General features: G+C 43.1%; 1 protein-coding gene across 6 annotated transcripts in view; it reads right to left on the bottom strand.

Annotated features, from left to right (window-relative positions):
• PDE8A (phosphodiesterase 8A) overlaps nucleotides 1-13216 on the bottom strand; it is a 523736-nt gene that overhangs the window by 233263 nt on the left and 277257 nt on the right. The window contains exon 1 of one of the 6 annotated variants that reach the window (XM_073568518.1): nucleotides 11531-11718. The exons of the other annotated variants lie outside the window; for them this stretch is intronic. Coding sequence (XP_073424619.1) covers nucleotides 11531-11560 — 30 coding nt within the window. The 5' untranslated portion in view covers nucleotides 11561-11718. Of the gene's footprint in view, nucleotides 1-11530; nucleotides 11719-13216 lie in introns of those variants that run through there. 6 annotated transcript variants of the gene reach the window in all.

The raw sequence follows: 13216 nt of genomic DNA, 5'->3' as shown, positions 1-13216 counted from the left end.
GCCAGACGGGAATCCAGTATCTTCTCTACCTCATATTCCATGTTACCTTCAACCAATATAGGGTCAGGAGGTGCCACCACAGGAACTACTGGTTCAACAAACCTCTTCAACAAGGACTTATGAAACACATTATGAATTTTAAATGTGACAGGAAGAGCCAACCGAAAAGAGACCGGATTAATAATCTCCAAAATCTTGTAAGGTCCAATAAATCTAGGCTTAAACTTAGGAGAAGCCACCTTCATAGCGATATTTTTTTGATGACAACCAAACCATATCACCCACTTTAAACTGGAGACCAACGGTCCTACGCCGGTTGGAAAACCGCTGGGCCTTTTCCTGGGAGAGAGACAACTTATCCACTACTTGGTCCCAGATCTGGTGCATTCTCTCCACCACAGTGTCAACACCTGGGCAGGCAGAAGGCTCCACCTGCCCTGAAGAAAATCGAGGGTGAAAACCAAAGTTACAAAAAAAAGGCGACATCAAAGTGGCAGAACTAGCTCTATTATTTAAAGCAAATTCGGCCAAGGGCAAAAATGAAACCCAATCATCCTGATCGGCAGAAATAAAACATCTCAAATACGTCTCCAAAGTCTGGTTTGTTCTCTCCGTCTGCCCATTGGTCTGAGGGTGAAACGCAGAGGAGAAGGACAACTGAATTCCCAGCTTGGAACAGAAAGTCCTCCAAAATCTAGACACAAACTGAACTCCTCTGTCAGATACAATGTTCTCAGGAATCCCGTGCAAGCGAACCACCTGTTGCAAAAACAAGGGCACCAACTCTGAGGAAGATGGCAACTTAGGGAGTGGTACAAGATGGACCATCTTAGAGAATCTATCACAAATCACCCAAATAACAGTCATTCTCTGAGAAACAGGCATATCAGAGATAAAAATCCATTGAAATATGGGTCCATGGCCTCCTGGGCACCGGCAAAGGCATCAACAAGCCACTAGAGCGAGAACAAGGTTTAGACCGGGAGCAAGTCCCACAGGACTGCACAAAATTCCTGACATCATGAGACAAGGCGGGCCACCAAAAAGACCAACTCACCAGATCTCTAGTACCAAAAATACCTGGATGACCAGCCAATGCAGAGCAATGAACTTCAGACATCACTCTCTTCCTCCACTGGTCAGGAACATACAACTTTCCACTGGGACAACGCTCAGGTTTGTCCTCCTGAAACTCTTCCAGAGCACGTCTCAAATCGGGCGAGATGGCAGAAAAAACTACCCCCTCGCCTAAGATGGTAGCAGGCATAGTCACAACAGGAGAATTAGCAAGGAAACACCTAGAGAGGGCGTCTGCCTTGACATTCTTAGTGCCCGGAAGAAAAGAGACCACAAAATCAAAACGTGTGAAAAACAAGGCCCACCTAGCCTGTCTAGGATTCAAGCGCTTGGCCGACTCCAGGTAAATCAAATTCTTGTGGTCAGTAAAGGACCACGACTTGGTGTTTGGCTCCCTCCAACCAATGTCTCCACTCCTCAAATGCCCATTTCATGGCTAACAGTTCCCGATTCCCCACATCATAGTTACGTTCGGATGGGGAGAACTTTCGGGAAAAGAAAGCACGAGGATTCATTTTAGATGTCACAGGATCTTTTTGGGACAACACCGCTCCTGCACCAATCTCAGAAGCGTCCACCTCCACCTGAAACGGGAGTGAGACATCAGGTTGCCGCAAAACCGGAGCAGAAGTGAATCTTCACTTCAGCTCCTGAAAGGAAGAAACAGCCTCCGGAGACCAATTCAGCACATCAGCACCCTTCCTAGTCAAATCCGTCAATGGCTTGGCAATACCAGAAAAATTAGCTATAAATTTCCGATAAAAATTAGCAAAACCCAAAAACTTCTGGAGGGCCTTCAAAGAAGTGGGCTGAACCCAATCATAAATGGCCTGTACCTTGGCCGGGTCCATTTCAATAGTTGACGGAGACAAAATAAATCCCAAAAATGAAATCCTTTGTACCCCTAAAAGGCATTTCGATCCCTTGACATACAGGGAATTCTCCCTCAAAATCCGGAACACAGTCCGAACATGTTCCACATGAGAGTCCCAATTCTTGGAGAAGATCAAAATATCATCCAGATAGATAATCAAAAATTTATCCACAAAGACTCGGAATATATAGTTCATGAAGCACTGGAAGACAGAAGGGGCATTAGTGAGCCCAAAAGGCATCACCAGGTACTCAAAATGTCCCTCCGGAGTATTAAACACCGTCTTCCATTCATCCCCATGCTTAATGCGAATAAGATTATACGCCCCCCTGAGGTCAAGCTTGGTAAACCAGCAAGCACCTTTAACTCTGGAGAATAGATCAGAAATCAGGGGTAACGGATACTGATATTAAACAGTAATTTTGTTGAGGGCACGATAGTCAATACAAGGCCTTAATGAACCATCCTTTTTAGCCACGAAAAAAAAACCCAGCACCTAAGGGTGAAGAGGATGGTCTAATATGACCCTTCTCCAATGCCTCCTTAATATAGGATCGCATAGCCTCGTGCTCGGGTACAGATAAATTGAAAAGCCGACCCTTGGGGAATTTACACCCCGGGTTCAGCTCAATTGCACAGTCATAACTCCTATGAGGAGGCAAAGACGCAGACTCATTCTCACTAAATACATCATAAAAGTCAGCCAAATAGTCAGGAACATCATGCGACTGGGGAGAGGTGGAGAAAAACAGGAGCATCACTAAGGGCACACCGACAACCACAACTCACCACAGACAAAGATTTCCAATCCAGAACTGGATTATGGATTTGCAACCAGGGAAACCCCAGAACAATGGTATCATGCAAATTATGCAACACCAAAAATCTGCAATTTTCTTGATGGTCTGGGGCGACCCGCATTACCACCTGTGTCCAAAATGGAGGTTTATTCTAAGCCAAAGGAGTAGCATCAATACCCCTCAAAGGGATAGGCGTCCGCAGAGGTGTCATAGGAAATCCACAACGTTTAGCAAAATCCAAGTCCATCAGGTTCAGAGCTGCTCCTGAATCCACAAAAGCCTTGACGGAAAATGTGGACAGGGAGCAGATCAGAGTAATTGCCAGAAAAAACTTAGGTTGAACACCACCCACAGAAAACGTGTGTGCACAACGTCTCTCTCGTTTAGGGCAGACAGAAATAATATGCGAGGCATCTCCGCAAAAAAAAACACAGCTTATTACGCCTTCTGAACTCCTGATGTTGCTCTCTGGAAAGAACTCTATCACATTGCATAGGTTCAGACATTTGTTCAACAGGTGGCAACATCTCTCGTGTAGCTTTGCGTTCACGTAAACGCCGATCCACCTGAATGGCTAATGACATAGAATCGTCAAGACCAGAGGGAACAGGAAATCCCACCATAGTATCTTTTACAGTTTCTGACAAACCCTTCCGAAAGAGGGCTGCCAAGGCACCATCATTCCAGGTAGTAAGGACCGCCCACTTTCGGAATTTTTGACAGTACAACTCTGCCGAATCCCGACCCTGGCTTAATGCCAACAGGGTCTTTTCAGACTGATCAATAGCATTAGGTTCATCATACAACAACCCCAAGGCTTGAAAAAACGCGTTCACATTATTCAGAATAGGATCATCAGGTTTCAAAGAAAACGCCCAATCCTGGGGATCGCCGCGCAGCAAAGAGATGACAATTTTAACCTGCTGCGCAGAGTTCCCCGACGAGTTAGGCTTCAAGGCAAAAAATAATTTACAATTATTCTTGAAATTCAAGAATTTAGACCGATCCCCAAAAAACACATCAGGAGTAGGAATCTTTGGTTCAGCAACAAGTGAATAAGCAAGATAGGCAGAAATTCCCCGCACTTCAGCAGCGAGCTGCTCCACACGATCAGACAATTGCTTCATTTCCATTGAGAGAAAAATTCCCCCTACGGCCTCAGAGATATAGAGGAAAAAATATGCACACAAAAAAAAAAAAATTCTGACTTTTTTTTTTTTCTTCTTTTTTACAATTCTCTCCTCCTATTGAGTACCCTAGGATCTGCGGTATGGCTGGTGATTCTGTTATGATGAGTCACCGAAGGAGGAAAAAACAAAATACTAGCTAAGTCCAGAAAAACCAGAGAGGTTGGCAGCTATCGGATTGCAGACCCCTGAACCTATCCACAACAACTAGCAGTAGCCGTGGGGGGTTCCTACTGTGCCCTAGACCCCTCGGTCACAGCCGGAGAACTACATAGCCTAAAGAAAGAAAGGGGAAAAACTAAACTGCCCCAGAGCAGACCCCAAAGCAATAGGCAGCCCCCAACATATAATGACGGTGAAGCAAGATGAAAACACTAACACAGATAGAAAGATAGGTTGAGCAAATGATGGGGCCCAAGCTAACTACATAGGACAGGATAGGAAAACTGCTGTCTGCCATCCGCAAAAACCCTATCTAAAATGAGCCAACCGACTGATAGGAAAAACAGGCCCTGAAGTCGCTAGGCTTCAAAAGACTATATCAGCACTCAGGTATATTCTGTAGACAGAGCAAAAGATCAACAGATCAGAGACAAAAATGGAAAACAGCTCACTCCCGGCCGGGGATGGCAGAACTCCCAAAAAACAAGGCAAAACAAAAACAAATCTGAAGAGTACAAAGCAGAGCAGAAAAACTTAGCTTTGAGATGCAGGAATCAGACTCGTCTCCAAGAATCCAGCAGGAAAATCACCAGCCAGGAAGAAGGGCGTCGGCAGCCTTATATCCAGTCCTCAATTCCAGCCACCCAGTCATCATCTAGCTGCCCAGGTGTTTGGTAATCAGCCTCACTACCTTCCTTCACCAGAGGGAGTTCATCAGACCTCAATGGTGAAGGGAAAAATGAACTCACAACAGGGAAGTCTTGTTCCCAGACGGGATTAGAATAGCAGGAAGCTTACACCGAGTCACAGCAGAGAGAAGGATAACTCCCATTCTGCAGAGTAAGACTGTAAACCTGGTGAGAGTTGTAATATCTCCTCTGAACTGTACCTGAATTACAGTAAATGATAAAGTGACTTTCCTTGTCTCCTGCCTTATTACTCCGTGCCTTCTACTTCCATCACAATCTCTGGGGGGTCAGCCATGGTTGGAGAGGGTTAAACATCTGCACTGCCATCACCATCTACTCCCCCAGGGATCATCTGCAGTGCCAGCTATACTACAGTCGAACGCTCCAACTGGCGTCACATACTCTTTTCTGAACTTTTTATTTTTACTGAATATTTCAACCCCCATTTCACTGTCCCTGGAGCAGAGGCACCGGGCACGTCCGCCACCCCCGTGACCTCCTGAATCCAACGCTGCCCGGCGACCTGAGTACCCCGCACCGAGCGAGACCTACAGATACAATAATAATAATTGCAATATGCTCTCCTATCTTTCCAGAGCATAGGGCTGATACATGTAAAGAGGGCCACAAACATACAAAAGGTATCGGAAAAAGGTACGTAATAAATAAAGCATTGGGACGACCACAAATGCCTTAAGGAACAAAGAAAATTATTTGTTTCTTCCTAACAATCCTTTACCACTTCTTTCAGATTCTAATCATGAAGTTTGAGAAAGGTAATATTCCTAAGTAAGTTTTCGACAATTTGATTGCAAAATGCCCAAAGGATTCAGACATTATGTCTACTCTTCAAAATTCATAAGGACCTCATTAATCCCCCTGGACACCCGATTGTCTCTGGCATGGGAAGGCTGTGTGATCCTACCTGCATATTTATAGATTACCATCTTATACCTCTTGTTGAGACTTTGCCCTTCCATGTTCGGGACTCTACGCACATCCTGACTAGTGATGGGTGAAGGATGTTTGGGTCCATATGAACAGTTAAAGTTCAGTTCGGGTACCAGAACACTGACCCCATTCACTTGAATGGGGGGCCCAAACATCGAGTGTTTGCCACGCTGTCAATGTGCTGACAGCATGGCCAAAACTGCCTCTGATCGGCAGTAAAATCATTACCGTCGGTCAGACAGACGAGGTTCCCACTCTGTCAAATAATAGCATGAGCCCGCAACTGTCACTGGCGTCGGCTGATGCGACTACTACTCCCATCAGCCTTTTGAATATTCCCATCAGCCACCGCCTGCTCTCGCTGTTATTCGTGGCAGCAGGTGTAGGCTGATGGGAGTACTAGTACACGTTTTGTTATACGCGTTTATTTTGTGTATATTGGAACACCACAAAAAAAAAAAAAAAAAAAAAAAAAAAAGATTAAAATAAAAGTCAAATTGGACAGAATTTTCACAAAAGAAAAAAAATAATAATAATGGACCGGACAAAATTATTGGCACCCTCAGCTTAATATTTGCTTGCACACCGTTTGGAATAAATAACTAATCAATCGCTTCCTATAACCATCAACAACCTTCTTACACCTTTCAACTACAATTCTAGATCAATTGGAATTTTGAACCACTATTTTGTAAAAATTGCTCCAGGTCGCTTGTATTTGAAGGGTGATTCTCCCAACAGCAATTTTAAGATCTCTCCACAGGTGTTCAATGATATTTAGATCCAGACTCCTTGCTGGCCACTTCAGAAATCTCTAGCGAGAGGTTTCCATCCATTTCTGGGTGCTTCTTTAAGTATGTTTGGGCTCAAAGTCTTGCTGGAAGACCCATAACCCAGGATGCAAATCCAGCTGACACTGGGCACTACGTTGAGACCGAAAATTCTTTAGTAAACTTAAAATTTCATGATGCCTTGCACACAGTCAAGGCACCCAGTGCCAGAGACAACAAAAGGTCTTTGCACCCCCACCATATTTGATTGTAGGTACTGTGTTCTTAACTTTGTAGGGCTCATTCCATTTTCGGTAAACAGCAAAATGTTGTGCGTTACCAGAAGACATTTTCTCAGATGGATTTTGGAAAACCACAATGTAGCTTTTTTATGTCCATGTGTCAGCACTGAAGTCCTCCTGGGTCTCCTGTCATAGCGTCTTATTTCATTCAAATGTCAACAAATAGTTTGCGCTGACACTGATGCACCCTGAGCCTGCAGGGCAGCTTGAATTTCTTTGGAATTTGATTGGGGCTTCTTGTACACCATCCGCACTATCCTACGTTGCAACTGTTCATCAATTTTTCTCTACCGTCCACGTCCAGGAAGATCATCTACAAAGCTATGGGTTGTAAAATTCTTGATTATGTTGCACACCGTGGACAAAGGAACATCAAGATCTCTGGAGATGGATTTGCAACCTTGAAATTATAGATATTGCTCAATAGTTTTGCTTCTCCAGTCCTCAGACAGTTTCTTCTCCGCTTTCTGTTCTCCATGCTTAGTGAGACACATATAGGCACACAATGCAAAGTTAGAGTCAATTTCTTCACTTCTTATCTGGTTTCAGGTGTGATTTTCTTATTGTCCATTCCAGTTACTTAACACAGGTGAACTTGAATCCACCCCATTTTGGGGGTTTTCAGTGGACTTATCTCCAATGTTCTTTTTTTTTTTTTCCCCTCACTGTATTGCTCCAGTAAACACAAAGGAAATAAACATGTATATAATAAAACATGTGTGATTGCAATACTTTTCTGGGAGAAATACTTTTCTGTAAAAATTTCAAGGGTGCCAACACTTTCATATACACACACAGAGGGTGAAATTAGTATTGAACACATCACCAATTTTATAAGTAAATATATTTCTAAAAGGGGCAATTGACATGAAATTCTCAACAGTTGTTAGTAACAACCCATCCAATCCACACAGCCAAAGAAATCAAACCATAGATGTCAATAAATTATGTGTAATTATGAGAAGGGGACCCAAATGGTTTCTGAAAAAGCTGCAAGAATGGTCATCCAATCACCTGACCTGAAACCAATACAAAATTTATGGCAGGAACTAAATCTCAAAAACTTCATAGGAGCCCACAGTACCTTCAGAATGTGAAGTGTGTTTGTGTGGAAGAATGGGCCAAAATCGCACCTGAGCAATACATGCGACTAGTTTCTGTCAGGATCCTGTCAGCGTAGGCAACTGCCGCGGCTGCAGGGTGACTTACCCACACTGCGGGAGAGCACGGGGCCCAATACGGTAGTGAAGGTTTAAGCAGACAGGACCTGAGGCACGGAAAATAGTAAGGAGTACCAGGACCTACGATCATGTGACTGCAGGGGGCGGGGCTTAGCGTCCTACTACTGCAGATGATGTAATGTACCTACTGCAGGAATACTGTAGTAGAGGAGAGGAAAACGCAGGTCAGACAAGCAAAGGTCATACACGAGAGGGCGGTGCGGTACCAAAGGGATGAGCAGAGAATAGTCAAGACACAAGCAGAGAGTCATACACGGGAGAGCGGTGCGATACAAGAGCGACAGGCAGAACTCGCAACAGTGACAGAACCGGATCAAAACCAAACAAGCAACAAGTTATCAGGCACAAGTACAACAGAGGTCAACTAACTCAGCCGAGGGCAGGAATATAACGGACACCGGACCTAGGTCCAGTGAGCATTAAATAGCCGCCCTCTGTCAGAGAGAGGCAGAAACAATTAACCCCCTGTCTGACCAGGACGGGCCAAAGCGAAACCCCGTCCTGGATCATTACAGTTTCTCCATACAGGAGGTGTCTTGAAGCTGTCATCACCAGCAAAGGCTTTTTGTACTAAGTATTTAATACATTTCAGAAAGCACGTTCAATCCGGTGTCAATGCTTATTACACAACTTAATTTATGCACATCTATGGTTTGATTTCTTTGCCTGTGTGGATTGGATGGTTTGTTACTGACATCTGGTGAGAATTTCATGTCAATATCACATTTAGAAATATATTTACTTAGAAAATTGGAGAGATACAGGGCGCATCCACTGTGTGAAATCCGTATAAAACAATTAAAATTGTGGAACAGTAAGGAAGGTGCTCACCTATTGGGGTTGTGAGGAAGTCACAACACCCATGAACGCTTAAGAAGCAGCAGCAAGTCTGCACAGGGTCCTAGGACAGAATTGCAGAAATGACGTGGAAGTGCAATAAGGACTGCGCTTGCTTCTGGTAGAGTAAAGGGTTCTTTATTCAGCCAACGCGTTTCCTGAGCCTGCTGGCTCACTTCATCAGGGCAGATCTGCCCTGATGAAGTGAGCCAGCAGGCTCAGGAAACGCATTGGCTGAATAAAGAACCCTTTACTCTACCAGAAGCAAGCGCAGTCCTTATTGCACTTCCACGTCATTTCTACTTAGAAAATTGGTGACATGTTCAATACTTAATTCACCCTATGTAAAATCTGATCCACAACCACCAATAGATATTTGCTCCCAAAATATGTTGTAATACTAATTTAGTGAGAAGTAATGCAGAATTATTCATTTTGTTACACAACAGGTTTTCCAATAACTAAAGAACGGGAAACAGGTTTGATCATGAAATCAGTGTTGAGTTACACCCACAACTGTTTTTAACATCTTTCAACAAATGCAGAAATGATAACGTTGCCTGTATGGCCCCGTGTTGCTCATTGACAATAGTTCTAGACCTAAAATAAATTAAATCGCCCTTCACAATGATACAATTCTACATAAACATTTACTTCAGTCCAACACCTGAAAATTCACATATTACTGGCGATAAGCCAAATCTCCCACCCTATTCCAAGTCATAATCATCAGAGCACTGGAAATTGAGATTTGGAATATTTTAAGCAGCAATCACAGTTGTGGTACAGTTTTTGATAGATTTTTTCTATCCATAGACATAAGTGGATTCAAAGGGAATGGAAAATATTAAAGGATCATGGTGTCCTCTCTCAGCAGACCTGCTTTATCGGGCTCTGCATTTTTAAAAAATGGCACATGACATCTTGCTAAACAGCATGTAAATCACACATCTGTCATGCAGTGCCTTGGGACTGTAGGCACTAACCAGGTCCCTGGAACTAGGTGCGCCCTAGTCTCACTGTCTCCCAGATTACTCCAGAAGGTGGAGACGTCAGGTTCACGTGCCTAGCTATGCTCATATATCAACTCTTATCTGTCCACTCCCCCACAAAGGGAGGTGGGAAGCCGAAGTGTATAGAATACCACTAACCTTACAAATAAGGGAAGACGGACAGGGATAAATGAAAACAACAATAATACAAAATACATACCAAACAACAGAGTGGAACACAGGGGAGTAAAAAGGAGAAACCAAATAGGAAAGGATTAGGATGTGCACACAAGCAAAACTCCAAGCAACAATCTCCTGAACAAATCTCCAAACGGCAACCACGAACTACACCTCCAACTCCAAACCAGGCAGTAAGAACTAACACTGGCAGTTTCCCATCTACCTCCTCTTTCCTCTACCGTAATAGGTCGGCACTCGGCAGCGTCTTAGTGAGCTGAAGTGCCGACGTATTACGGTGGAGGAAAGAGGAGGGAGATGGAGACAGGCGCAGAGATCCTCACTGCACAGGCACCAGATTCCCAGCCCCGCAGTGTGAACACATCATAGCCTGATGCAAGTTCCCGGGCAGCGCGATGCCCGAGAAATGTTGGCAGAGTGCAGGCGCCGGGCATGTAACAGGAACACAGGAGGCGGTGCACAGATACAAGATGGAGATGATTGACGGCTCTGAGGGGGTTGACACAGGGGGAGAAAACATACCTCCGGGACACAATAGAGGTATGGCGGGCAATTTATAAAAGTCTGTATTTCAGCGTTCCCAGGGATAAGAAACAATAGAGCCACCTTCACAGAATGCAGCCTTAGTGCTGCTGAAAGTGGCTCTTTTACTTAAAAAGGCCCTGGGGGGGTGATAGGTTCCCTTTAATGTCCAATAACGGACATAGTTGACAATGGACGCCTTCCCATGTTTGATGTGGGCTCCAACGATGAGCCCGTACCTTTTCTGGCACATGACAGCTGATCTGATCAGATGTTGTGTGCCCCTAACAGCTGGGGGTGGAACTGCGATCCACCCATGGCTGTTAACGCCGGCCTTGACAGAGTATAATGGAATAAGATGCACCAAAATTCATTAACAGGTCAGAGACTGGTGTACATTTCACAGTAGTAATTCACATCAACTTTTGGTACAAATTATGAGTTTGTTGGCTGCACCCAGTCATGCCCCTGCTTGACCAAGCTCCGTCCACCTTTTAAAAACTTGCCAGGATGGACGTAAAATCTCAACATTTTGCACAATTATGAGTTCGGCTAAACTTTGGAAACATTTCAATCAGTTGTACATCAGAAAACTTGGGAACAGTCCTTGATGAATCAGGGCCAATGTGTATTGGTAAGTTTTGGGTTTTATTTTTTACAATTCATAAACAGTATTTTTGTAGACAAAAAAGGAAGCCGAGGTATCCGGCAGTCACTCGTACTAATGCGATAAGTACGAGACACGCTCCATCTGTACACACAAAACAGTATATTGTACTTTTTAAATAGTAAACCCCTGAACATTTCTGCCTTTTTTATACAACACATGTTTAACACTCAGGCAATTTTTTACTACAAGGGAAAACAGTTAACCATAAATTATCAGAACAGCAACCATATTTACTTAAGTATGCCGCATTAACCTTACATCCTGCCGGCTGTGAGTATCCGGCTCCATGTATCTCTCTACTAAGTGGCAAATAGGAGAGCAGCTTTCCAAAGGCCAAAAACAGGAAATTTGATGACATTGTTCAGTGAGCACACGTCAGTAAAGAGTCATCCACAGTGTAAATAACTTCCTCAAAGAAAAGGACAAGTGGGACAGAACTGCAGGAATCCTCGTCTGTCTGCTACACTTCTAGAAAAAAAAGGAGATGCAAAATCTAAATTATATTTACAGAGGCTTCATTAAAACTGCATGTGATCATGGGGATGACTAAAATATGGGCAATGCAGGATAAAAACAAAAAATGCAGCTATGTGAAGAAAACCAAAGTTAATAGTTTGAAAAGGGAAGAATATTTTATGTATCATTCCTATAACTGCGCCTTGTTCCCATAATCTGCACAGGGAATGTGCTCAGATTCTTCTCCCCAAGGTCAATGTTCTGATTTCCCTCAAGCACATACAAACTCACATACTATGGTCAATTTCATGGGAAGCCAATAAACCTGGCCATGTTTTTGATATATAGTACGTGATGTACAATTTCCCAGAAACTTTGTTTCTCATTTAGTTTGTTGTCTTAGCCAGTTACAAGCCCAAATCACTTTTCTTTATCTATACTTCTATTTTGCACACATCATTGCGCCTTTACAAATCAAATTTCCAAATACTGTATATATAATGGAGCAGGGCCGAAGAACGGTTAAAGGGAGAGAAGCCAATAATCCAACAAGCAATTGCTATATAGATAAAAGCACAGAGAAAAAGCCTAATATATTATATAAACGTTGCTCTAATTTAATCAAGCGACAAAATGCATACAAACAATAAATATTTTATTAAGATGCATAACAAAAAATAGAATCTAAAAGTTAACAGTAAAAACAAGGAACAATGAAAGCAAGGGGAGGTTGAAGAGCGACACAAAACTTGTAGTAAACCTGCTGCCATATAGTCCACCATAGACCGGTATAACCCCGGCACCAGTACTGATCGGAAGCTTTCTGCCTATGTGCAGTGCACACAGGAAGCTGACAATCAGTGGCGTGAGCGTGGTAATACAGAGAACTGGTAGATCTGCAGCAGAGAAATCAATTATTTTATCCAAATCACAGCAAGGAGCCCGGTAAGTGACACATTGCTAAAATCAGGATCTCTGCCTTGACATCATGTTGCTCTCCAATTAGGTGGCAAACACCTGATGACAGATTCCCTTTAATATTCGCAGATCTGATTAAAACCCACCGAAACCAAACAATACATATCTTTATTGATATCAAATATATTGAAAAACTGTACATAAAAGTACAGTTGTGGCCAAAAGTATTGACACCCCAGCAATTCTGTCAGATAATACTCAGTTTCTTCCTGAAAATGATTGCAAACACAAATTCTTTGGTATTATTATCTTCATTTAATTTGTCTTAAATGAAAAAACACAAGAAGAATTGTCCTAAAGCCAAATTGGATATAATTCCACACCAAACATAAAAAAAAAAAAGAGGGTGGACAAAAGTATTGGCACTGTTCGAAAAATCATGTGATGATTCTCTAATTTGTGTAATTATCAGCACCTGTAACTTGCCTGTGGCACCTAACAGGTGTTGGCAATAACTAAATCACACTTGCAGCCAGTTGACATGGATTAAAGTTGACTCAACCTCTGTCC

This window comes from Dendrobates tinctorius, unplaced genomic scaffold (genome assembly GCF_039654945.1).
Source record: "Dendrobates tinctorius isolate UK_male_01 unplaced genomic scaffold, ASM3965494v1 ptg000022l, whole genome shotgun sequence".
Taxonomy (NCBI): Eukaryota; Metazoa; Chordata; class Amphibia; order Anura; family Dendrobatidae; genus Dendrobates; species Dendrobates tinctorius.
The sequence above is the reverse complement of the archived record's forward strand: the minus strand, read 5'-3'. Positions and strand labels throughout refer to the sequence as shown.